This window comes from Hypanus sabinus, chromosome 9 (assembly GCF_030144855.1).
Source record: "Hypanus sabinus isolate sHypSab1 chromosome 9, sHypSab1.hap1, whole genome shotgun sequence".
In the NCBI taxonomy this organism is placed as follows: domain Eukaryota; kingdom Metazoa; phylum Chordata; class Chondrichthyes; order Myliobatiformes; family Dasyatidae; genus Hypanus; species Hypanus sabinus.
Genome location: NC_082714.1, coordinates 52,352,256 through 52,379,353, shown reverse-complemented (window position 1 = coordinate 52,379,353; position 27,098 = coordinate 52,352,256). Strand labels below are relative to the sequence as shown.

The 27,098-nt window shown below is 41.3% G+C and overlaps 1 protein-coding gene across 2 annotated transcripts in view; it reads left to right on the top strand.

Moving 5' to 3' along the window:
* The window catches only part of LOC132399396 (BTB/POZ domain-containing protein KCTD5-like), a 65,215-nt gene that overhangs the window by 29,826 nt on the left and 8,291 nt on the right, over nucleotides 1-27,098 (top strand). The window contains exons 2-6 of one of the 2 annotated variants that reach the window (XM_059979689.1): nucleotides 4,234-4,342; nucleotides 4,891-4,982; nucleotides 11,671-11,766; nucleotides 13,163-13,279; nucleotides 23,712-23,837. In XM_059979689.1, coding sequence (XP_059835672.1) covers nucleotides 4,234-4,342; nucleotides 4,891-4,982; nucleotides 11,671-11,766; nucleotides 13,163-13,279; nucleotides 23,712-23,837 — 540 coding nt within the window. The remainder of the gene's footprint in view (nucleotides 1-4,233; nucleotides 4,343-4,890; nucleotides 4,983-11,670; nucleotides 11,767-13,162; nucleotides 13,280-23,711; nucleotides 23,838-27,098) is intronic. The other variant, XM_059979690.1, reaches the window with a different exon arrangement.

Sequence of the window (27,098 nt, the reverse complement as noted above, 5' to 3'; positions counted from 1 at the left end):
TACCAGAGTGGGAGATTTCCTGGACTATTGTATATTACCCTAATATGTTTTAAATTCAGTTTGTTTACAAGCTACATAGTACAGTAGTATCAACTTTCCACTGAACTGATTGAGTTTCAACAGTGTGCAAGCATCAGGGCGCCTTTTTAATTTTTTAAATTTAAAGGACTAAGGCCCCTGTGGGCTTAAGGGGAAGGTGGGAACCAGGTCCTCTGTGACTTTACAAGGAACATGGTAACTAGGGTCCACTGTTTTAGAAAGAACATAGAATCAACATCCAATTTCAAAACAATTGGATAGTGGATAATAGGAGATGTAATTGCTTTTCAGAATACCTTCCTCATCAACATAGCATGCCACACAACTTATTAACTTATATATGTTTGGAATGTGGGAGGAATCCCACCAAGTCACGGGGAGAACATACAAAATCCTCACTGACAGTGTCAGGAATCGAACCCTGATCTTACAGCTCTTACCGTGTTGCCCCTCATACCAATAATGCCCTCATTCATATTACTTTTTTTTTAATTTTTAACATTTAGCAGATGCATCAGAGTTGGAAAGATTATATTTTCAGATCTCCTATCTTCATGTTTCATTTGCATTCAGTGATTTCATTACATGGCGTGTTATTGGAGTTAAGACTTTGAGATAACTCAGTCTGGTCAAGATAGCGCCAGCAAACATTGATTCCTCGGGCGACATCTTCCAGATAGTCATTTCAGTTTTCTACGTCTTCTACTTATTCTTTTTATCTTAACTTTGTCTTTGAAACTGTTGGATCCTGGGATGTACAGTCTCTAGTTCAATTGAGTGAGGTCTGCTGTCCCTGAGAAAACTCCAGGAGAGAAATGCGAGCACAAGTACCACGCGGAAAAACTCAGAGATAAGACATGGAGCCATGATGGACTACCTTTCTCATCTATTAAAGCATTACATTAAGGTAAATGGGGAGGAGAGCGAGTGATCATCGGAGGGGCCACTGGATTTGAAGTCGCTGCCCTCGGAGGGACCGCTCTGTCAATGCCACCGCCCTCAGGGACCGCTGTGTCAATGCCACCGCCCTCAGGGACCGCTGTGTCAATGCCACCGCCCTCGGAGGGACCGCTGGGTCAATGCCACCGCCCTCGGAGGCACCGCTGGGTCAATGCCACCGCCCTCGGAGGGACCGCTGTGTCAATGCCACCGCCCTCAGAGGGACCGCTGGGTCAATGCCACCGCCCTCGGAGGGACCGCTGGGTCAATGCCACCGCCCTCGGAGGGACCGCTGGGTCAATGCCACCGCCCTCGGAGGGACCGCTGGGTCAATGCCACCGCCCTCGGAGGGACCGCTGTGTCAATGCCACCGCCCTCGGAGGGACCGCTGGGTCAATGCCACCGCCCTCGGAGGGACCGCTGTGTCAATGCCACCGCCCTCGGAGGGACCGCTGTGTCAATGCCACCGCCCTCGGAGGGACCGCTGTGTCAATGCCACCGCCCTCGGAGGGACCGCTGGGTCAATGCCACCGCCCTCGGAGGGACCGCTGTGTCAATGCCACCGCCCTCGGAGGGACCGCTGTGTCAATGCCACCGCCCTCGGAGGGACCGCTGTGTCAATGCCACCGCCCTCGGAGGGACCGCTGGGTCAATGCCACCGCCCTCAGAGGGACCGCTGGGTCAATGCCACCGCCCTCGGAGGGACCGCTGGGTCAATGCCACCGCCCTCGGAGGCACCGCTGGGTCAATGCCACCGCCCTCGGAGGCACCGCTGGGTCAATGCCACCGCCCTCGGAGGGACCGCTGTGTCAATGCCACCGCCCTCAGGGACCGCTGTGTCAATGCCACCGCCCTCGGAGGGACCGCTGGGTCAATGCCACCGCCCTCGGAGGGACCGCTGTGTCAATGCCACCGCTCTCGGAGAGACCGCTGTGTCAATGCCACTGCCCTCGGAGGGACCGCTGTGTCAATGCCACTGCCCCCCCCGTGGGACCGCTGGGTCAATGCTCTTGAAAGTGTTATTGAAATTCTGAGATATATGGATCAGGCTAGTTAATATTGTCCTCTTTCAGTTCCATGTTTCATGATCTTGCCCATTTTATCTTAACAACTGGCAGGCTGGGGTTTGGGATTTGGCATTCTGAATGTTATTTTCCCATGTGGGTGATCTGATAATTTTGTGTCAAGGAGGGTTTGGGGGGAATTACCGTTTGTGAGTTTTTGTTTTTTTTCTGTTTTCATGGACAGGAGTGGGTTACAACTAGAGGGCGAGGGTGGATTAATGTCCTTTCAACTACTTCCATGGTTTTGGTATTTTATGGCTATCTGGAGAAGATACATCTCTGAGTTGTATTCTTCATACATACTTTGATAATACAATGAACCTTACAACTTTTAATACTTTATGCCATGAAGTTGACCAATGCCAGTCCCATTCATTACACCCTAACTCTCTTCAATCCCTTACCACTTCTCCATCTTTTATTACAGAAATACACCATCTTAAACTTTAATATTGTGGCACAATGAACAGATTCATTCGCTTTATGTGGTGTAGTTGACCTACAGATTGTTCCCAGTGGCATGTTGCCATTCATTCAAGTACTGATACAATATCAGCACAATGCCTTGTGTACTGTGCTTGTTTTTTCCCCTGTATAAACTATTTCTTTGCAGCTGTTTTCTGTAATTACAGAATGCTTTTGTGCTTCCTTCTTTATCCATAATCTGAATATTTATTTTGAAACCCTGTAGTTATCCATTGAGACAAAACAAAGATGAACATTTTAATGTTCTTCCTTTGAGATGCAAGGTTTTTTTTGTCAGAGGGATCCTAATAATGTAAGTGATTCAACAGCTGGTATAGCAAGCCATTGAGCATTAATACAGTTTACTGGTATGTCAATATGGCAGCATAGCAGTTACCATAACGCTTTACAATGCCACCAATTCAGATTCTTTTCCAGACACTAAGGAGTTTGTACATTTCCCCCGTGGGTTTCCTCTGGGTGCTCCGGTTTCCTCCCACATTCCAAAGGAGTGGGTTAGTATTAATAAGTTGTGGACGTGCTTTGTTCACAGCAGATACATGGCAACACTTGGCAGGCTGCCCTCAGCACATCCTGACTGTCTTGGTCGTTGACTGTATGTTCCTGTGTACATGTGACAAATAAATCTGATCTTTATTTTTCATTTAATTCTACTGCATACAGATTTTGCTCACACTACCTGCATTGCAGTCAGCCAAATGTTTTCAATCCCTATCAACTTTAATATATCTGTATCATCTTTTGGGTTTCCCGGAAGTACCATCAATTAGTTTTCAAGTGTAAAAGTTGTTATATTTGTCAATTTCTTTGAGTAAAGTCTTGCAAAACAAGTGAGGTTAAAGAAAGGATAATTAATGTCCTGTATTTCATAGGTATTGATCAGGAGATCGAAGGAAACTCACAATTTTTCAGGTAGTGGAATTTCTTGTTAACATCCGAGAGTAAACTAGGCTGCTGTTCATAAACAAGAGGTTTTTCAGATGCTGGAAATCCAGAGAGACATGTACAAGATGCTGGAACTTACCAGGCCAGGCAGCATCTATGAAGAGGAATGAACAGTTGGCATTTCAGGCTGAGACCCTTCATCAAGATACTATGCTATTTAACGTTTCATCACTGATTGCATGCAACCATGATTCAATGCTGAAATATACTCTGATGTATGGAATCTTGCTTGTGTAGGGTTCAGAGGCATAGATTCCATTATTTGCTGAGTAGATCTTTGGATAGCAAAACTATTGTAGTAAAGGTTTAATTGCAACAAACCAATTATCTGATAACACAATACTGTGCAGACTCTATATAATTGGAACATGACCAAGTTTATAGTTATGGGCAATAGAGTCTACATTAGTGAATGCTTCGATTCCAGTGCATGCCAGAAGATAGGTGGGAAGAAAGTTAAATACAAGTCCTCCACTATTTATGACAGGGTTCTGCTCCTGTGAACTGTTTGCAAGCCACATAGTCCACAAATCAGACATGCAGACAGAAACCAAATTTCCATTTGGCAAAAGATACCTGCAATAGCTGGCAAAGTCAATCCCACCGGTCTCCCAAACTATGTACGAGCTGTGCCTACAGTGGGTACTCATAACTTGAGGAGGACCTGTAGCTTAAATAAATTGGTATACTGAAAAACGTGTGTGAGTGCACTTGCAGAGTATAGTATTTTTGTAACCAGATGCCTATGTTTGAATTTCAGGATGATACTGGTGCCTATCTAATAGATCGAGATCCCACCTATTTTGGCCCAATCCTGAACTACCTGCGGCATGGGAAGCTGGTTATTAATAAAGATTTAGCAGAAGAAGGCAAGTCCTTTTCATTTTATTTTGCGTAGAGATAAAGTACTGTACCAGGTCTCTCCAGCCTAGTGAACCCGCACTGCCCAGTTACACCGTGTGACCGACTAACCCGTACGTCTTGGAATGTGGGAGGGAACCCACACAGTCACAGGGAGAACGTACAGACAGCGGTGAAATTAAACTCAGGTTGGTGGCGCAGTATTAGGTTTACGCTACCTGTTTCCTCTAAATCCTGTTGGTACAACTCCAGCTCTTGTTTAACTGTATTATGCACCTGTATTAAAAATGCAGCAGGAGCAGATTTTTGACTGACCAAACTCAGCTTGAGTTTGACTAAATTCTTTCTTGTTCTGCCTGTGATGTTATTCCTAAGGCAGGCTTTAGATGCGTCGTCATTTATGCATTAGTATAAAAAACAGTATTTGTATAAAAAACAGTATTTTAAAACTGTCTTCACCCCAAGAGTTGAGAATTAAGTTATGATTATAAGGAACTTCTCAAATTCTCCAAGGGTTTATAATTTAGAATCACCATTATTGTTTTGTTCCTTTCAGGTGTACTAGAGGAAGCAGAGTTTTACAACATCACATCACTGATAAAGTTAGTGAAAGACAGGATAAGAGAAAGAGACACCAAAACATCACCGGTGAGTGAAAAGAAACCTCATCCAAAAATGTGAAATTATTCTTGAGGACTGGTGGGGAGAGTTTGGGAACACGAAATTCAAGTGGTCGCAGAAAGATGTGCATTTTTATAGTAATCTCCATGCCCATTTTAGGGTATCCCGAGATATTCTACGGTTTCTATTGTGGGGAATCAAATCTCACATTTGACACATAAATATAACACAGGCATTCTGGTCATTTGGGTGTTTAACAGCCATATGCCTGAAAATAAAAATCCTGTCATTATTCTTGCTATGTGCAAAATAGCTACTGTAGCTTCATTATTACCACTGATTAGATTTTCAGCCTTCTGATTCACTGGTAAGGCAGATACTAAAACTGAAGAAATGCCCACTGTATTCCCAGTAATGGTAAATATATTCTCTAGCAGCACTGCTTCTTCAGGATGGTCAAATTTAGCCTTTTGTTATTGGTCTTCTAAAGTTACATTTTCATTAGGAACATTGGAACAGAAACTATCATTCCCTGTCCCAGTTTAGGATTTTATATTTGCCTTCTTGCCTTCTTATGGCCCTATAGACCAACACCCCTCACCTCCCATGCCCCACCCCCCCCACCCAAAACCTTGATTTTGTATCCGTACATTGATGACCACATCACAAGTCCTGGTTTGTTATGGAATCACTGATACCAGGCAGACAATCTCTGAAGAATATTGATAATGGCTGGGGTCACCCCTATTGTAAAGACACTGCCCAGAAGAAGGTAATGGCGAATGACTTCTGTAGAAAAATTTGCCAAGAACAATCATGGTCATGTTAAGACCATGATCACCCACGTCAAACAAACAAACATAAATTTGCCCAAAAGAATTGTAAACACCTCCATATTACAGGCTATTGGGGGAAGAGATTCTAAATGTCTCTACTATTTGTGTGGAAAAGTAAGTGCTTCTAGATTTTGCTCACAAATGGCCTAGTATTGCTTTTATGATTATGCCCCTGGATCTATATTTTCTCCTAATGAAATAACTTATTCATATCGGTGCTGTAGAACTCCTGAATCATTTCTGCTCTTTGTTAAACTACTGTGTAACAAAGGTGACAGAACTGATTCAAAAGTCGAGAATGATCTTCACCTTTTAAACTCGAGTGAAAGATGGCACCAAGCTGTGGTCTCCATAAGGTAGTATCTCTTAGGTTTTTTTAGATTTATAGGAATGAGTTTTGGGACAGAGGGGAGTTAGAGTTTAGGGACAGTGATGTAGGGGGATTAGAGGATGGGGATTAGAGATGGTCTCCTGAAGGCTGATTGGGGGTCTGGATCAAAGCCTGAAGGCAAACAGAGGTCTGGATTGTTCATGTTTTGTTGCTTCTTGTATTCTGTGTTGTTCTGCCAAGCATTATGAGCGTGTTCTTTTGGCACTGAAATGTGCAGTGACACTTGCAGGCTGCTCCCAGTGCATCTTTGGATAAGCTGTTTGTTAATGCAAACGATGCATTTCACTGTATGTGTTGATGTGCATGTGATAAATCAATATGAATCTGCGAGTCCAGCTAATGCAACCTAGCCTACAGGGTTAATCTTTTTAACCCTTGAGTCTGATCAATGTATTCCCCAAGGCCAGATTATTGTTCTGGAGATGCAGTGGTCATGTTGGTTTCTGACTTAAGGTGTGAACAGCAGGGGAATTATTTCCCCAGATTTTATGTTTCATTTTGTACTTGTATACTAGCTCCTAATTTGTTTCAAGGGCACACTTATTTCCATACTTTTCCATAGCTCCATGTTTCACAGAATGAGTAGACACTCCAATTGTTGATATGTAGGGTAAATAACTTTAATTCTGTATCATTATTATTTTTCTTCATAATCAAAGGGTTGCGGAGTTGACAGTCTGAGGCAGCACTTCTTTGCCCCCCCCCCCCCCCCCCCGTTCCCTTTTTAGATGATGGTGGTGAGCTGCCTTTCTGAATTGCTGGAGTCCCTGAATGATGGTGGGTGTATAAAGCTGTTAGGAAGAGAGTACCAGGATTTTGACCCAGTAATAGTGAAGGAACAGCAAGCTGCAGCAATTTCATACCCTTATCATGGTGAGCAAGCTGATCTAAACTGGGATTCTGTAGCTCTTGTCATCATAGTTAAGAAGATAAAAATCAGCCTCAGTTTCTGCATTTGTTTCCTACGTAACACTGGAGAAATGCAGTGTGTCATATCAGAGCATAGATAGGGTAACTTCCTATACCACCACAGTGAAGACACAGCATTACACCCAAGAAAAAAATCTGCAGATGCTGGAAATCCAAGCAACACACACAAAATGCTGCAGGAACTCAGCAGGCCAGGCAGCAGCAATGGAAAAGAGTACAGTCGACATTTCGGGCTGAGACCCTTGATCAGGGCTGGAGAAGAAAGGTGAGGACTCAGAGTAAGGTGTGAGGGGAGGGTCACATTTTTTTTAATGCCTTCCCTTCCTATATTTCAAGTTCAGATTCATACTTATTTATCAAATGTACAGCAAAACATGCAGTGAAATGTGTCATTTGAGTTAGGGGGCGGCACACAAGGATCACCACACATTCCAGCACCAACGTAGCATGCCCACCATGCTTGGTAGAACAACACAAAGTGACACAAATCGACAAGGGCACACTAGTCCCCATTGATCCTTCCCATCCACACATGCACATACACAGTCCTCTAAATCCAAGACAGGCTGTCTTCAGCCTCCAGCAGACTTGGACTAGCAGACATTGGGTCCAAGAGGATTCTGAGATTCACAGTCGGGCTTCGGCATCGGGCCTTGTCTGCGAATCATCCATGAACTAAATCATGTGAAATATCAGTTTGGTTGTACTGCATGCAGTCTGCTATACTACACTGGGTGCTCTTTAGCGTCTCTTCTACACTGGAGAATCCAAAGACAGCAGAACATCAATCTTCTAGTTCCAGTGAAGTCCAGTGTAAGCTAGAGGAGTAGAATATCAACTTTGGACTTGGCATATTTGAGCCCATTATATCCAGTTGTCCCAGATTAACATTTAGTATAATAATAGGTTTTATTTAATATGATTCTTCTCTTCATGAAGGGTGGGTTGCACATTTCACTTCTTGCTGTACAATCTGAAGCAATACAAAGAAAGCTCTGATGATCAGTCCCACTAAGATAGCTTCACCAGTTTCAGTAATTAACTTGGAGGAAAAACTGGACCTGGAAAAAAAACATGCTGTACACCCCTGCCCAGCAGCAGACCACCATTTTGAGAGCAATGGGCATAAGTATGGTGGCATCAGGTTGTAAACTGTGTACTTCGGAATAGATGTTTGTGCAATGACATTACTGCATGGGGAACACAGCAGGTTCCCACTGACAAACCAGCAGAGCAGTACTGACCAACAATTGCGAGTCAAATAAACCTGATCTGCTGTGATTCTAACCTGAAAGCATGGGTCAATAAGTTACAAGTCTGCCACTTGCCCACTTCTCACTTAGCATTAGTAACAAAATAATGGAAAAATGACTAGACCTTGAAGACGTTTTCACATAATGAAGGATTCTTTAGGCACAAAAGTCCTAAAATAAACATGGGAAGGATGTAATTCTGTAACATTAACTGTTTTTCTCACAATTGCAGTCCAACCTGCTGAGTATTTCCAACGCAACACGAGTGAATCTGCAGATGCTGGAAATAAATAAAAACACAAAATGCTGGCGGAACTCAGCAGGCCAAACAGCATCTATGGGAGGAGGTAGTGACAACTTTTCGGGCCGAAACCCTTCAGGAGTTTCGGCCCAAAACGTCGTCACTACCTCCTCCCATAGATGCTGTCTGGCCTGCCGAGTTCTGCCAGCATTTTGTGTTTTGAGTATTTCCAACCTTGTTTTATTCCAGATTTTCACCATTGCTAGTGAATATTTCTCAATATGATGTGTTGCTTTTCTTTCTCCTGTGTCCTCTATTTTTGGTCACCACCTTGTAATACCTCCTCCAGATTGATGAGCTACAATTAACAGACTCTCATTATTCCCTCACCAATCTCTCTTGGTCTCCACCCTGTCACCCTGTTTTCCCTTTGTTGTCTCCTTTCTATGTTTCTCTTTCTCTGCAACTTTTACATCTTCAATCTGAATCATTAACTAAATTTCTGTATCCAAAGATGCTACCTGATGGCTGAGTATTTCCATCGTTTTCAGATGGTGTTGATGGTAAATAGTGGTAATATGTTTGGCAACACTTGGGGCAGCCCCTGGCACATCATTACCTCGTGTTGATTGTTAATGCATTTCAGTGCATGTTTTGTTGTACATGTGATAAATAAATGAATCTGAATCTAAATGGTACAGTGCAAAATTTAATATTAAATACCAGCAATTTCCCCAGGAAAGATGTCAGGCTTAGAGAATTTAAAGATTTTAAAAAGCATATTTACACCATAAACTCCAAAATTCTTTAATTTCTAAATATCTAGTTCATTTTTCAGGGCCTTTTATGTGAAGAATTGACAGAGATATCAGAAGATGATTAGTGTCGATAGATTGAATTTGAAACCCAGGAAGGTAGAATGGTAAGGAGCAGAAAGCAAAGTCGCAACAAGTTGTGTAGATATTGAATACCACTTTGTATATCTGTATTCAGGATTATAAACTTGGATATAGGAGCTTTTGTAAATTAGTGTGCAAAGAAGTGTTGAATGTGTTTAGCATTTAAGAGAAGTGTGACCATTTAAAGTACGAAGGCCACAACGGCATTTTAAATTCATTTTGAAAACACAGTGACTGTGTTCAAAATAGATTTTACTGTCAGAATTCTGAAAGAGACTAATGCAGTCGATATAAGTGCTGATTACAGTGCAAAAGGAGAAGTGGCTGATCAGGAACTGCCAAGTCAGCCTAGAGCACAAGAAAAACTGAAGCTTGCCTTCTGCAGAGGCTGCTGAACTCCATACTTGAATAAAGGTATTGTGCTGCTTATTTGATCAGACTAAGTCCTGAATTCAGTTTATGTCAAAGTTTCTCAGTAGACCTCTCTTGCAGATACTGAAATATAACTAAATAGTCTTCTGTTCTTGCTTTAGATAGTAAAAATCCATGTCTCTTTGAGACAGAGTCTGACCAAAATTAGAATACCATAAAAGGTCATTTTTTAAGGTCATATATTATAATGACCATACTGCAAGGCAGTAGAAGATGGAAGAGTATCTGTAATCAAAAATATTCTTTCAGGACTGCCAAGTTCAAGTTTAATTGCTATTCAACCATACATGAATACCCATGAATACAGCCAAACTAAACGATATTACTCAGGGGGCCAATTTGCAAAACACTTTACCAACAGTCATACACAGCACAAGGCACACAGAGCATATATAAAACAGCAATGAAATATAGTCACACAAAAAATATATATAGTCCAAGTCCCTGAGTCCATGAATGTTGTAGCAGTCTGTAATCAAACACAATACATCACCTTCTGCCAAGCGAACGCAGCCAGCAGCACCACATCCAGTACTCTCATGGAGTGCACTGACACTCTCACTGATGGATGGCTGCAAACAGGTGACACTGCAGATTAAGGCCCAGTCCACACTACAGCCGAGGTCACGCAGCTCCCCTGCCGCTCACCAGTTCCTTCAGTTTCTCCACCAATGAGCAACTTGCTGATAGGGTAGACCTGCAGTACTTTAAGTTCCTAAAGTCCAGCAGGGTCTTGTGATTATAAAACATATTTTAAGAAAAGACATTAACACCTTGGTTGGCCTCATAAAAGCTGCTGCATCTGTCATCTTACCAGTCACCACTCACCAAGTAGATACTAAAATCAGAATCGGGTTTAATGTCACTGGCACATGGCATGAAATTTGTTCACTTTGCGGCAGCAGTGCAATGCAATACATGAGAACATATTAAAACAAGCTATAAATTACAGTAAGTGTGTGTATATATACACACACACACACACACCAGACATATGTATGTATATCAAATAGTTAAAAAGTAGTGCAAAAACAGAGATTTTAAAAAAATCATTGTGAGGTAGTGTTCATGGTTTCAGTGTCTATTCCAAAATTGGCTGAGGGGAAATTGCTAGTCCTGAATTGCTGAATGTTTTCCTTCGGGCTTCTGTACATCCTTCCTGATGGTAACAATGAGAAGAGGGCATGTCCTGAGTGATGGACGCTGTCTTTTTGAGGAACCACTCCTTGAAGATGCCTTGGACGCTATGGAGGCTAGTGCTCATGATGGAGCTGACAAATTTTACAACTCTCCGCAGCCTAGTCAACAATGCATTGAGACACAAATTTGTAGATATAATGCTGGCCAGTGGTATAGTGTCAACCACATCAGACTTTGAGGCAAGTGGTCCCGGGAGTGAATCCAGCCAGCTCCTTGCACTTTCCATCTGGGCTGCATTAAGTGTCAAGCTAGCAACTTGGCTTCATAAAAAAGACAGATAAAGACTAAAGAAATGGCAAGGTTGCCACCCACTGTGCCACAGGGCCCAGAGAGGAGTAAATATTGCAAAAATAATTTGTACTTGTGTTCATCTTTATCCAGCTACATTTTTCATATTCTTGTCCCTCCTGAAGATTTGATTAACCTTATTTCTGTTATTGGAATTTGCCACTGTTCACTGCATTCCCTAACATTTTGTTTAATGCACCTTTGATCTAAGGAGTAATTCAATTCTCTCTGTCTGTAATCCTCAGATCCCAATGAAACATGTCTACAGAGTGCTACAGTGCCAAGAAGAAGAACTCACCCAGATGGTGTCGACAATGTCTGACGGATGGAAGTTTGAACAGGTAGGAATATTAAGATATTCACTGCAACTGAAGATCAATCAAAAATGGTGCTGTAGTTGAGAGCAATCAAGAGCATCTATTCCATTATGGTCCTCCACGCAACACTGTTAGAAATGGGCAGCTGTGTCTTTAGCAGTAGTTGTCTGCACCAAACACAGATTAAATCATACCATTTTCTTGAACTAATTTTTGATTCATTGTACACTTGGGCAAACAGCTGACATTTCTGACTTGGAATTGAATAAATATCTTTGGTCTCTGACTAAGTCTACCCATAGATTGTGTAAATTTTGCAAATCCAAATATTCTTTCCTGGCAGCTGCTGTTTCCTGCTCCCCAGAATCCCTTGCACAATTCAGGCTTTGAGTCTGAGTTTATATTAGCAAATGCAACTAAAGTAACTTAATCTGATGATTTTCCATTTGCTTTGTGAAAAAATAATTTCAGATAAATTCAATTAAAAATTGAGTTCAATATTTCTGAGCCAGCTAAGTACACTCTAATGGCTAATTGGGAAGCTATAATTTCTTGGGATGAATTACTGACTTTTGTTTCAAATAAAGATTTTAAATCTTGGGGAATTGTTCATGTTACTCCTATCATACCGTATATCCCAGATGATAGTAATGTTTTATCTGTATTTTCCTTTCTGCCAACTTGATTCTGCTCTTCAGGGATCCTTTCTGAGGAAATGCTTCTCAATGTCTCTGCTAGAACCCCCATCCTGCATGCCTTTCCAGATGTTTAGTCCCTCCACCTCATTTCATTCTATTCACAGCTGCTGGATGACACTCCTTCCACAATCCCGCAGCGTGTCTCTCCTTGATGGCCGTGTTACGAAGAGCGATGTCTGTCATCTACATGTGGCATGACTCAAACCCCCTCCTGTCCTATTGCCAAAATGATCTGACTGATGTGATAATTTAGTACAAGCCAGGAATTGATCCTGTAACATGAGTCATTTTTCATTGAGTGGAGGGCCTTCCAGTCTTTCCTCCTCCTCCTCATCCCACATGGTCCCACTTTTTCCAACACCACGAACTCATCTTTAGCTCCTTTTTCCTGAATTCTCATGCTCTAGTTGAATAGCTGTGGGTATCAACACCCATTAGTGCTTTGTTACCGTGGACCAGATGGTTCTTGATTCTCAGCAAATGACGACAGGTTACAGGATGTTCTGTCGTACTCAGCATTCTGTAACCTAAATAAAGAGGACTTGTTTATAACTCAATATTTCTGGTGTATAGTTTAAGTAATTGCCACTCTTGTAACTTTTGAACAATTGCATCACTGAGACTGTAACTAAAATGTTAATAATTTATACCATTTGAAAACTTGAAATGAAAGAACTCTTAATTCACCCAGTGTTACAAACACTCTGCTCTGGTTGTTACAGCTGGTCAATATAGGATTCCCCTATGGCTATGGGCGGGACCATCAGTCAGAATTTCTGCTGATTGTGTCGCGGCAAGTGAAGGGGGAGGAGACCAGTTTCCACAACAGCAGCAGTGAGGTGTGTCCCAGTAATAACCCTCCACGCTCATTATAACAACGCACAGCCTATCTCCCTGCTTCTTACCATTACCTGCCTTACATAGCATCTTCCATTCTTTGAAAGGTCAATTTTCATTACTGTTTCAGTTCTGTGCTGTGCTGATATCAATTGTGTGTGTTGATATGTAGGTGTTGATATCAGTATCTATAGTCTATGCCTATTTTTCACTTTTTTTTACAGTGAAGTTTCAAGTTCAAGTTTCAAGATTGTTAAATGTCATTTCTAATATACACATGTAAAGGAGAACAAAATAATTGTTACTCCGGATTTGATGCAGTACAAAAACAACACAGTATGATAAACAACACAATAATAAAACAACATAATAAATGTAAATATATAAACATGAAAAATAGTTCAAAGTATTAAACTTTTGATCTCTATACTTTTAAATGGTAAACAAAAGATATGTAGGCCTAACATAACAAGTTATGAAATAAGGTTTGGAAACACAATCTTTCTTGTGGAAAGTCTGTTGTCGCTGGTAACCCCGACTTCGCACTGTGTTTTGGTGAAAGCTGCAACAGGCTTGGGTAACACTCAGGTAAGGGATCTTTCATCTTCCAGCTGTTGATACCTCTTTATATCTGTTTGAAAGATCTACTGTACTCATTGTTATGCTCAGGAGATTAAAAGGGCAATTGGGAGAGAACATGACTGCTTGTGTGGTTTAAGTGGCCCTTTAACATTTCATATCTCTGTTGAACAAGTGGAGCTATACAAAAACTTGAAAGTTGGAAGTGATGACAAAATGGCACAGAAATGCGTTATGATTTCTGGCATGTTGCCAGAGCAGTTTGATTAACTTAATAAGCATATCTTCTCCCATTAACGCACTAAATATTTCTGAACTACATCATCTAAAATCAAGCTTTTACATTGTTTCATGTTTCAAAGTCCAGCAGCCGTCACAGACAGGGTATATTAATAAGCGAGTCTAATGGGAAATGGAAATACAAGCTTTAAGTTGAAAATTAGGGCTTAATTATAGTTGCAGAAATATTGAGAGTTTATAATTAAATGTAGATTCATCTATTTCAAGTGTTGTAATTTACAAATCAGTAGTCTGTCTAGACCGATGAGAATGAGACTGGTGTGAGACCCAAAAGCAGGATGCGAGTTGATGCTGCCCCTGCTTGGCAACAACCCACCCAGGGGAACCATCAAATCACACCTAGACTGTCAAGCCCCTTATGGTTGTTGTACATTTCAGCAAAATAACTTCTCAGTTTTCTAAACTCAAAGCACAGCCTACTGTCTTTAATCTCTTCATGCATGACAACAGCCAATCCGTTGAAATTTTGCTGCAGTTCCTCTACTATAGTGATATCTTTCCTATGGTAGAGAGACGACATAGCCAATCAGAGCTTTATATAAATGGTGCAACACACCCCTGCTCCTCAGAGAAAGGGAAGATGGGGAAGATATTTTCCACCCAAATGGTGGTGGGTGTCCAGAACTCACTGCAGAAACCCTCACACATTTAAACAGTACTTCATTGTATACTTGAATATGGATCTACAAAGGTATGGACTAAGAGCTGGCACGTGGAATTAAAATGGATGGCTCCCCTTGACCATCATGGACATAATAGGCTGAATGGTCTCTTGTCATGAATTTTCTGGTTTTGTTCAATAAGACTGTGGTCTTTTTCCAAGCTGTTAGAGATATGAACTGATTTGCAGCAACTCATCCAAGATACTTGAAAGGTATCAAACCTAACTGCTTTTGAATTTGGATAGTAGATTAGATTAGCTTTATTTGTCGCATGTACATGGAAAGATTGAAGCATACAGTGAAATGCGCTTTTTGCATCAGCGACCAACACAGTCCAAGGATGTGCTGAGGGCAGCCTGCATGTGTCACTGAGCTTCTAGTGCCAATGTAGTGTGCCCATAACTTAGTAGCCCTAACCCCTGCATCTTTGGAATATGGGAGGAAACTGGCTCACCCGGGAAAAAGAAACACATAGTCACACAAAAATGTACAAACTCCTTACAGACGTGTCAGGAATTGAATGAACCCTGATTGCTGGCACTGTAAAATGTTGCACGAACTACTATGCTGCCATCCCAAAGAATACCAAATCATTTTGGTATATATTAAGCAACACACACAAAATGCTGGTGGAGCACAGCAGGCCAGGCAGCAGCTATAGGAAGAAGCACTGTTGACGTTTCCTGACAAAGGGTCTCGGGCCGAAACATCGACCGCGCTGCATCTGCAGATTTCCTCATGTTTGGTATACATTACTTGGTAAAGCTACTACATAAATGCAGAATACTGTGTTTCAATTTGAAATATTAAAGAACCATAGGTCCACAAGTTATTTCAGAGTATGTCAGAGCAGCACAGGATCGGCCTCAGTAGCCACAGTCGACACTGCCCGACAAACCAGTGACTACCAGAGGCGTAGTACCCATGGTCGACCACGACTGACGGAGGCCACACTGAGCATCACTTAGCTGATAGCACCAGAGAGAAACAGAATCCATCATATTCATCTCCAGATGAGAGGGAGTGTGATTTCTAATATCCCTTTCATGGAAGACAGTGAAAGGAAATGTTGCCAACCCCTTGTTTTGTCTCTGGCCTGAATGGACTGGATTTTACTGGCAGTACCAACTGGAACTACCAGTGTGTGCTCCTACTGCAGGAATTGGTGAGTCTAAATATATCACTGGGTTTAACATGGACACCTGTTCTCACTGGGGTTCTGTGCAATTAGCTGGGATGTCACCTCTACGTGCCCCATTGCAGTTAGACCTGTTGAAGGATCTGAGATCCCAGTGGGGATCCATAGCTTACAGAAGGCAAAGGGTTTTTAAGTAATTTTTCCTTGTAAATATTTACTTCAAGTTGAAGAGATTTAAAATGCTTCAGTGTCAGAATTGGGGAAGCAGGGGAGCGTGACAGTTAGTGTAATTAGTAAATGCTCACATGGGTGTAATTGGTTGGTGGGTGCTTGTTGAGCTGGAAGGGCCTGTTACTGTGGTGTATCTCTAAGAATACTGATAATAATGTAATATCTGTGTCAGCTTCGAGGGCAGCTGAAGCTCTACCCAGAGCTTTGCTTTGTGTTAAAACCTGTTAGAACTTATCTACGCTGATGCCCAATCACTCCAAGCCCCTCTGCCTGAAAGGAGGGTGAGGAAAGCCAGCAACTTTTGCCTTCCACAACTGGTTTAGGTAAACAAAATAATAAGCAGCACTCACAACATGCTGGAGGAACTCAGGAAGTCGAGCAGCATTTATGGAGAGAATAAACAGTTGACGTTTTGGCCTCAGATGCAACATCAGCTGTTTATTCCCTTCCATAGATGCTGCCTGACTTACTAAGTTCCTCCAGCATAATCAGAATCAGATTTAATATCACAAGCATATGTTGTGAAATGTAAATTACAGTAATATATATTAAAAATTAAATTAAATAAGTGGTGCAATAAGAGGAAAAAGTAGTGAGGTAGCATTCATGGGTTCAGTGCCCATTCAGAAATCTTGTGGCAGAGGGGAAGCAGCTGTTCCTGAACCATTGAGTGTGTGCCTCCTCCCTGATGGTAGCAATGAGAAGAGGGCATGTTCTGGGTGATGGGAGTCCTTAATTATGAATGCTATCTTTTTGAGGCATCGTTCCTTGAAGATGTCCTGGACAGTGGGGAAGCTAATGCCTATGTTGGAGCTGACTGAGTTCACAACTTTCTGCAGCTTATTGCAATCCTGAGCAGTAGCCTCCCCCATACCAGACTGTGATGCAGCCAGTTAGAATTCTCTGCACAGTACATCTATAGAGATTTACAAACATCTTTGGTGACATACTAAATCTCCTCAAACTTAATCATTGCTGTAATTCCATCTTTGTAACTGCATCAATGTGTTGAGCCCAGGAAAAATCCTCAGAGATGTTGACACCAGGAACTTGAAATTGCTCACCCTTTCGACTTCTGATCCCTCAAAAAGGACTGGTGTGTGTTCCCTTGTCTTGCCCTTTCTGAAGTCCATAATAAATTCTTTGGGCTTACTGACGTTGAGTGTGAGGTTATTACTGCAACTCCACTCAACCAGCTGATCTGTCTCACTCCTGTGCTCATTTTGTGTGTGTTGCTCAACAACTTTCAGCATCTGCTGAATCTCTTGTGCCTAAAACAAGATGATAATGTCAACAGAGAGGAAATTTGTGAATAAATGTAAGAAAAGATATCTTCTGGAAATCTGAAATAAAAACAAAATACTAGAAATATCCACATGAGCAGGCAGCATATATGGAAACAGAAATAGCATTTCAAGTCATCAGACAAGGGTTCTTCGGTCATTAATCCTGTTTCTATTCAACAAATGCTGCCTAACGTGCTAAGTGTTTCCAGTGTTTCCTGCTTTTACAAATTAGGGAACAAGAACACATTGTCTTTTGGGCGGCTAATTCTAACCACTTCTGAAGATAATTTCTGGGGGGAATGTCTTCATAAGATCTGCATTCTACTTGAAGCACTTGACTTCCTCCCTCTGGAAGTACAGGTACTTAAAATTGCTATGTACATCCACATGAAAACTTCCTTCTTTCAGTAATGTGCCTGAGTTCCCTCTTTCAATACTGATTCTATTTAGAGTTAATCTGTCTTTTTCCACTGTAATGAATACCAACTTCTTTGAACCTTGAAGCCTGGCTGATGTGGAGTTAATGTTCTCAATAAAAAGGTTGGTTTGTGAACTCTGCTTGATCTGTCTCTTTAGGGAAAATAGCTTGACAATAATTTTTGCATTTTTCTGTTATGTCAGAACCTGTTTAGTCATTGTGCACCTGGCTTGCCGTTGGCTGTTTACTGTTTTGCTGCTCTTTGTAAAGCTGTTCTCAATTAGTTGGAAGAACTGAGTTGCAAGTCTATCCAATCATGCAAGGAAATGTCATGAAAGGTGAGACAGTATTGCCACCTACAGTTCTTTATACTGCTTCTGTATACTCTCCAGTGACCAAATGTCTAAGCTAACACTTCTCATGTTCTTTGCAACTGAAGATTAAGATGATGGCATTCCAAATGGCTTATCTAATACAAGGCTATTTCAAATATTTCTTGATACGTGGATATAAAATATGGAAAGATTCACTGGTAGAGCAAGGTCATCTTTTTGAATAAGATGGATCCTGCTTTGTTTTTACATTCTTGCTCTGAACTTCAGTGGAGATCTACAACAGCTGTATGTCCCCAGGCATGCCTAATCATGCACTGGTTGGAAAATAAGGACTATTGAATTTTGTTGGGGTGACCACCTCACCATGTGAATTCATATGCTGGCCAGAATGCACCTTAAGGCTGGTGTAACGATGATGTATGGGACTTTTTTTAAAATCTCATTGCATTTTAAAATAGTGGCTAGTTATTCCACTGTAGTGGGGACCACAATGTACAGCAGAACTCCAATAATAAAGCACATTCACGTCTTTGGTGCAGCATTAGCCAATTTTTCTGGATAATTGGATGTTATTACTATTAACGCCTGGACATTCTTTGAATACATTTTTTAATTGTTAAAATGCAAAGTGAACTGAGTTAAAAGGGAGCACAGTAACAATGATCCAGGTAGGTGTAAAGGAAGCATGGCAGCTAGGCCCTCCCATTATCTACAAGAAACTCTGGAGCAAAGCTGCTGCTCATTCTGGTGGAATGCAGGAACCCGAACCCCAGAGAGTTAAAGGGAGCTTGGCAAACATTATTTGTTGAACTATTTGCTGAACCATCAAGATTTCCAAATAGATGGATAGTGGATTAGCGGAGTTTTACTGAACAATGCTACATGTTCAGTCCCTAGCTGATTGTTAAATAATGTCACTAGTGATAATGCTGCATTCATTCTAACTTAGGAGGGGGAAATCAGCCGGTCATCCTGCACCTGATATCCATCACAATGGATGCAATCTGTTTTAGACTTCACTGATGAATTCTATGAAGGAATAGCCAGCCAGCACTGCGTGAGGTTTACATGCAGTAACGGCACTTGAATTTGCTCCTGGAGCAGCCATAAATCTGAATGAGTTGGCTCATTCAAAACTCACTAAAGTGTCCTCACTAGGTCATATTTGTTGCTATTCTGAGAAAGGGTAGCACCACTGTGCTTACTATTTTGACATGCTGAATCCTTATTCAATTTTAATACTCAGGAAAGTTCTGCAAGTATTCAGCAGGTCAGACGGAGGAATGGTCCAATTTTCAGATCAATGACCTTTCATTAGAACTGGTTGCAGAATAGGGATAAAAGTAGAAAGTGTAAGGAGGAGGGGGATGGAATGCTGATGATAAGGTGGAGACTCACAGAGACAGTGTCACACAATGGTGGTTGACTGGGGGTAACGAAGGCTTGTTAATCATAACTGATTTGTCCAGAGTGAAAGTCAATAAAGATAAACAAGAATAGAGGAAAGAAGGAAACACTATTGGAACTGAAAGATACAAAAAACTCAAATAGTGTAAACAGCAGATTGCTGAAATACTCAGTGGGTCAGTCAGTGTCTGTATAGAGGGGGAATAAGATAAAGATGCATGCTGATTAATTTCCATGAAAACTTAACCAGTGTTTTCAGCTTGTATCAAGATTAGTGTATGCAATTGTTGAGCTCAAGATTTTGTCTAGGATGTTGTATTGTTTCTGTTTTGGAACAGTGCAATAAGTCACAGTGTGTAAGAGAATTAAAGTGACAGATAACTGAAAATTCCGGATGATCTTTGCAGACTGAATGGAGGTAACCACTCTTTTTGCTTTCTTCACTGTGGTGGAAACCACGATGTAAGTGCCAAACTTCATTCAGTAAGCATCGATCTCAAGCCTGAGAAGGATAGTGCTATTGTTTGGCAAAATAGCCTCTACTTCCTGATATCAGATCTCCCACACCACCTCATACTTCCCTGTGTACCACTGAACATCAAGCCATTGTCTTACACTTGCACCTCTGATATCCTTTGACGCTGTCCTGATCCCAACTGGCTCAGTTGTATATCCAGTCTCTAAATCAGGAAGCTTATTACTTCTTCCTTAAACACATGTTAAATTTTATCCCCTCCACCATCATCATCATCTACAACTGCCTGAAGTTGAACTTTAAACACACTCACCTCTTCTAAATGAACTGTGTAACTGGGAACCTATGCAGACCTGAACTTTGCCTTTCTCTGTGGGACACGTTGAATGGACAGTTTTTATCTCACTCTGACTTGGGCCCCTCTTTCACTTCTTTATTCAGTATCTTATTAACTGTGTTGATGCAGCTTCCTGCTACCATACATACAAAACAATTTTCATCACCTTACCATCCTCTGTCTTTTTTGTGTGGTCCATCCCTAAGTTTTTACCCATCCAAGGGAGGCTAATGACCAATATTTAATGTAAGTCAACAGATCTTAATCCAACTGTACCTCTTCCTGCCCTGCTTCCTATAACTTCAGTTTAATTATATCTGTTCCCTTGATTATATTTTCTGCACCAGTATTACTGAACTCTTTTCTCCTTTACTGTGTTTTTTGCCTCCATCATGTTTGACAGGACCCTGAACTGCATTTACTGCTTTGTTACTGCTGCCTTTACCACACCAGCCTCTACATTCAATGGATCATCCTTCATAAACATCTCCTACTCTCAATGTGGCACCTCTATCAGCAGCTCTATTTCTCCCTTTTTACCATTCTAGTAGGGCTGTTCCTGCTGTGACTGACTCATTCTCCCATCTCCACCAACATCCATTCTTTTCAAGGTACATTCCCACACAACCAAAGGAGGTGTACCGTCTGCCCTATACCTTCCCACATCTGGACTCAACACTCTCAGTAAAGCAGCAATTCACTTCCACTTATTCAAATTTAGCATCTTGCATTTGGTGTTCATGATATAGTCTCCAGACTGGAACAATCAAACGCTGTTAGGGTGATCACTTTGGAGACCATCTTTATTCAGACCACAGGGTTACCCTGCTCATGTACTGAAAGTATCGTCCATCTTCTTAAAAATTATTACCTGTTCTGAAGCTGACTAGGTGGGACCAAAGCTATGTATTGCTGTCATGAATATAAAAACAAGTAGTGCTTAGTTGTTATTTTTGAGGTAAACCTGTTTACAATCATCTTCGTTCCTGATCCCAGAGGTATCTTCTCTTGGGACTTATTGCAAAAACATTCCGTGCACTTTGTTCTCCTTTTTGTTTTGCAAGAGATACAATTAAGTATGTGTTTTTTTAAATATGTATTTATGTTTCAGATACTAAACCATTGACCTTTTAAAGGTCCAGGTCTCCATTGAATGACTGCATTGTAAGGAAAAAGTGTAGTGGCTACTGTGAGGAATGGACAATATGATGGAATGTGACCCAGACAGCAGGTTGCCACATTGCTCTTTACATTTTCTATAAAGGGCATTAAACTGTTGGATATGAATAGATTGGTTGCTTTTGTTTGTCCCATAAAGAGCTTTTGCATTACAGATCACATTACCAATAAGACCAGGGCTCACCTGGAAGATGCAACAAAACTGATGGGAAAACTCAAGTCATTTTTGGGGGGGAGCAGCGTTTGAATCTGGAAAATTTTTCTCTATAACCTCCACAGGTTTCCACCACCTGCATTTTTGATCTTTACTCGGGTGATCATTCTGGCCCTGGTTAATAGGAAAAAAAGTGTTTTCCTCCTGTACAGGATGATCTCTGCCTCATTTAAAAACAATTGCAGATCTTGTTGGAAGGAATTCAGGGAATCACACTCACAATCTCAGGTCTGCCCCTGCTAAAACTGAAGAATCAGGATATTTCATCACAGACATTGGACATAGAAAGTGTTTGACCTCAGGGCCAACTCCAGATCATAGGCCATTTCTACTCGAGGAAGATTGGCCAGGAATCCCACTGCCACTTACAAAGTAGTCCTTGCAGGGTTTGAGTTCTTTCTCCTGATCACCAGCTTGCTCCTGAGAATAGAAAGCAATTGGTCGCAGCACAGAGCAACTGTTATGTAGGAGAGATGGGTTGGGGCATCCACTCATAATAGGACAGGTCTCGACGTGGAAAGTGAGCTGGTCCTAACCACTACCCCCACCTCCCAAGGATTACAAGACAATAGTCAAATAAATGCAGCATTGAGCAGTCTTTGTTGGACTTTGCAGTGAAGTAACAGTAGGCTAGACCTGGCATCAAAGGATGGTAAAAGGATTGTTAACTGACTGTTATCTCAGCCTTTGGGCAGCTGTAGAAAAGTTCACACTAAAATATTCATGAACAGAAAATGGTTATTCATACAAATGAAATTAGGAAAAATGATCTGAGGCAGAAATTTATAGAACAATGAGAGAATCAGAGGCACTAATTATAGGTCTAATCTGAGACAGAGGCATTTTCTTAGGTTTTGCAGTTTGTTAAACCACAATTGAAACTTGGCATTTCACAAAAAGGATGTTTGTCCAGTGTGGTGCCATCACTCTTCTCATTGATTCCAGTCAACCGCATCAGTCACTGCTGCCTTTAGCTACAGGATCCCTGCCTTTCTACAGCTGCAGAGGATACTTGCAGAGTCACTGAAGCTGTGGTTCTGAGCTCATCACAAAGATGGTCACGTTTAAGCCTGGCTTGATTCATTCAGCCCTCGCAGTTAGAACACTTTGGTGTGGCAGTAACCAAATTCACAAATCATGGCCTCCACTCATCATTTCTTTCCATTTTTTAGAGAAGGTAGTTAACGAGTACATTTGTCAGAGCTTATTTCACAGCTTTTTCATCCCGACCTTCTGCTTTCATTGGCCTGCAATGACAAAGAGCTATTTAGGTGCACTCTGCTGAAGTTCATGGCTTTGTCTTATGATAATCCCCCATTCTGAGGCATTGCAATAGCACTAAATGGGGGATTGAAGAAAAGCAGCTTATAAAGGGAGCAAATCTAAGCAGGGAAGAATGAGAAGGAAGGAAAAAGAAATGAGGAACTGGAGAGACAATGCTCTAGGTAAGGGTCAGCATTTTGTTGAGGATCAGCTGGAGTTATGCATACATTTATTGTTAGGCTGGTCTATGGACATGTTATGAAAGTGAATTGGTGAAATATTCTTTTGCTCCAGCACTTCCAAGGTTTTGTAAACAAAACCGGCTGAGCCTACCCTGGTACAACAAGTGTCAAAGTTATACCTACTTCCACCACTTATAGCCCTGGAAAGTGGGAGCATCAACTTTGTATCTGTCCTTCCCTTTGGCCTTCCTTTTATATACACAGTCCACTGGAGGTAGCTTATTTAAAGTGATGGAAGAGGAAGGTGTTAATTCATTATTTCGGGAAGTTGGGTCACACCCATTGAAGTACATCACTCAGTTTCCCTGATTAGATGCTTTTGGATCCCGATATTTTAAAGTGGTAAACACACTCTCGTTTCTTCTCAGCTGGTCAGTATGGGCTCTTCCTACAACTATGGAAATGAAGATCAGGCTGAATTTCTTTGTGTGGTCTCCAGAGAATTACATAATACTCCTTATGGCACAAATTCGGAACCCAGTGAAAAAGCCAAGGTGAGTGAAATTATACAGAGTTATAGTTTCCTAAATGCTTATTTCTGTAGTTTTCATCTCGGTTGTAACCTTAACAGAAATGCGTTTGGAGAAATGTCAAATGGTCTAAGTTACCCGCACAGAATGGTTACTACCGTACAGCTCATCCTTGATCAAATACGGGGTACTCAGAGGCCCCAGTGTTTCTGAGAGGTTGGGTTATACATTCAATGGCCATTTTATTAGGTACACTGGCGCACATTGTTAATGCAAATATCTAATCACCCAGTCATGACAGCAATTCAATGCACAAAAGCATGCAGACATGGTCAAGAGGGTCAAACCAAACATTAGAATGAGGAAGAAATGTGATCAAAGTGGCTTTGACAATGGAAGGATTGTTGGTGCCAGGTAGGGTGAGTTAAATATCTCAGAAACTGATCATCTCCTGGGATTTTCGCACATAACAGTCACTAGAGTTTATAGAAAATGGTGCAACAAACAAAAAAAAAAATTCTGTGGGGGCAGTTCTGTGGGCGAAAATGCCTTGTTAATGACAAAGGTCAGAGGAGAATGGCCAGACCGGTACAAGTTGACAGGGCAACAACAGTAACTCAACCACGCATTACAGCAATGTTGTGCAGGAAAGCATCTCTTGATTGCACAACCAGAAGAACACACCAAGTTCCTCTCTTGTAGCCAATAAAATGGCCATTGAGTGTATGTGATAGGAGAGTATAACTCACCCTTCAACGAAGAGTACATTATGGGGACTTTAAATGCAGGGAGTGATGTGCTCCAGCTTTCACCATGAATTAAAAATGGACATTCATTATTTTATAAATAAACGTCATTTGACATTATTTTGCCAGATCTATTCCTGGTGTACCCAGATGGAGCTCTCTAACAGAGGTCACTCTTTCCTTGTTGCTGATATTGCTACTGGTATTTATCATGTAGTAGGGGTGCAGAGCTCTGCATATTGCAGTGCTGGATTTAGCAATGAACATGAAGACATTTTGTCTACAGAGATTTTTAAACATGCTGTTGTTTCTTTTGCCAGACTAAGCACTGAGATAAGGGAACAATTTATGCCCCAGAACATCTTAAAGCAATGTTGGTTTAGAATCACAGAGTCAGAGAGATATAGCACGGATACAGGTCCTTTATCCCACCAAGTTCACACTGACCATCAGCAGCGTTTGTGGATTCTGTTCACCATCGACTCTAGTGGTTGGTTAAAGATAGAAAAGCTCTAACCAGATCAAACCCTAACAGACAGAAGAGATAGTGATCCTAACTCCAATCATCCCTGTGACTAAGTAAATAATTGCAAATGTTATTCTGAGCACTGCACTGGGATTATATTATATTTAATCATTGACTAATTCACTAGCTTAACTGCTTCCTATTTTTGAATTAATTCTGCACAACTTTATAAAAACAGTGTTCAGCATTAGTTCATTTGTTTATAGAATTAGATTATTGTCTTTTTCAGCAGTTTTAATTCTTTATCCTCAACATGGATAATTAAAGTAACATTTAGAGTCATAGAATCCAGAAGTTATACAAAGACAACTAAAATGCTTATCTAACTTAATCCCATTTGCCTATGTCAAAGAAGTCGAGATCCAGAGAAAACCCATAAGGTCACAGAGAAGACATGCAGACTATCCACTAGCTGTGCCACTCATTTGGAGTAGGAGGGAAGGGGGTGTTTTCATCTCAATCCACCCAAGGCAGTTCTGTAGCTAGTACTTCGTTTTCCACCTTAGTGATGTCACTAGCCAGTTGTCAAAGACTTAACAGTGAATTACAGTGTCAGCCATTGTTCCAGCTTTGATTGTGAGTCCAGGTTTCAAACATGAATAAAAAATCTGTTCCAGTGTGGTTTGTGTGCTTAAATAAGATGATGCATAGAAATTTACACTATCCCACTGAATCGGGCTCAACAAAGTACTCAGCGAAGGAGTGAGAAAATCAGATGTTCTTATTTCTGCTTGTTCCCTGGTGGAGTTTATAAACATTCAGCTTGGTGTTTGGTGAAATACAGGGTTATGAGGGGCTTGCTAATGCTCCATCTGAGCACACTCAGGTGTAATAATGAATGCATCCACCTCTTCACTGTCACTGATTTTCAATTATTGGGAGTTCAAATTTGTTAAAGTAGGTAACTTTTAGCTAATCTTGTCCACTATTTTATTTGAGCACCTTTATTTTTACTTTTCCTGTTGCTGACATACTTGACCTGAGTTTGGAAACAATTGCCTACAACAATGTCTTCCTTCCTGTTTACATTTCTGCATGCTGCATGCTGAATCCAGAGCGACGATGAAGAGACGGATTACGATATGATTGACTCAGATTAATTTGAAATAAAATGTACCGGTGAGCACGAGTGATCTGCTGGAAAAAGCACAGATCCTCTCAGTTCCCCTCAGTTTATCCTTGCCTCTGTAGAGTTGCCATCCGTGACCCTAACTCTCATTTGCCTTGTTCTGCCCTGCCCTTGACCAGCCTGGATGCTTGCTGCCTGGTAGTACAGTACTGTCCTGTGTGTTACCCCGCTGTTGCATGCTCTACTGTGGCACGGGTAGAGATGTTTGACACATACTTCTTTAAGTTAGAGAGCTCCTGCAAAATACAAAAGTATCCTGTTGCCATGTGTATCAGACTGAGTACCAGATGTTGCTGAAATGTTTACGATTATAGGCACAATGGGTTGCCCAGTGACTATCAGCCTCGTACAGCGACTCCAGAACCTGAGTTACCTGAACCTGTTATGGGCCTTTAATTTGTCTAGCAGCCTTTAGCTCAATGTTTCAGAATGGAAAGGGTATGAAAATCCCTACATTTCAGTCTGGAAGCAGAAAGAGAGGGGAGAGCTGATACGATTTTTCTCTGATGTGCCCAGACTGAAAAACATGGATCAACTCCAACATCAATCCATCTATTTGTTCACATGCTCAGTATCATCAAGAATTCTTCACTTCTCAGCCCACAATGTCGAGCTGAACCAATTAAGTTAGTAATAAAATGGTCAGCTGATCTAATCTTTACTGCCTACACAATGTCCATATTCTTCTACTTCCCTCACATTCATGTGCCTATTTAAATATCTCTTAAAAGTACTTAATGCATCTGACTCTACCGCCACCCCAGCAGCACATTCCAGGCATGCGTCCTTCTTCGTAAAAAAAACAACTTTGTAAAAAAAACATCTCCTTTGAAATTACCCCCTCACCTTAAATACATGCTCTCTGGATTTAGATATTTCAACCC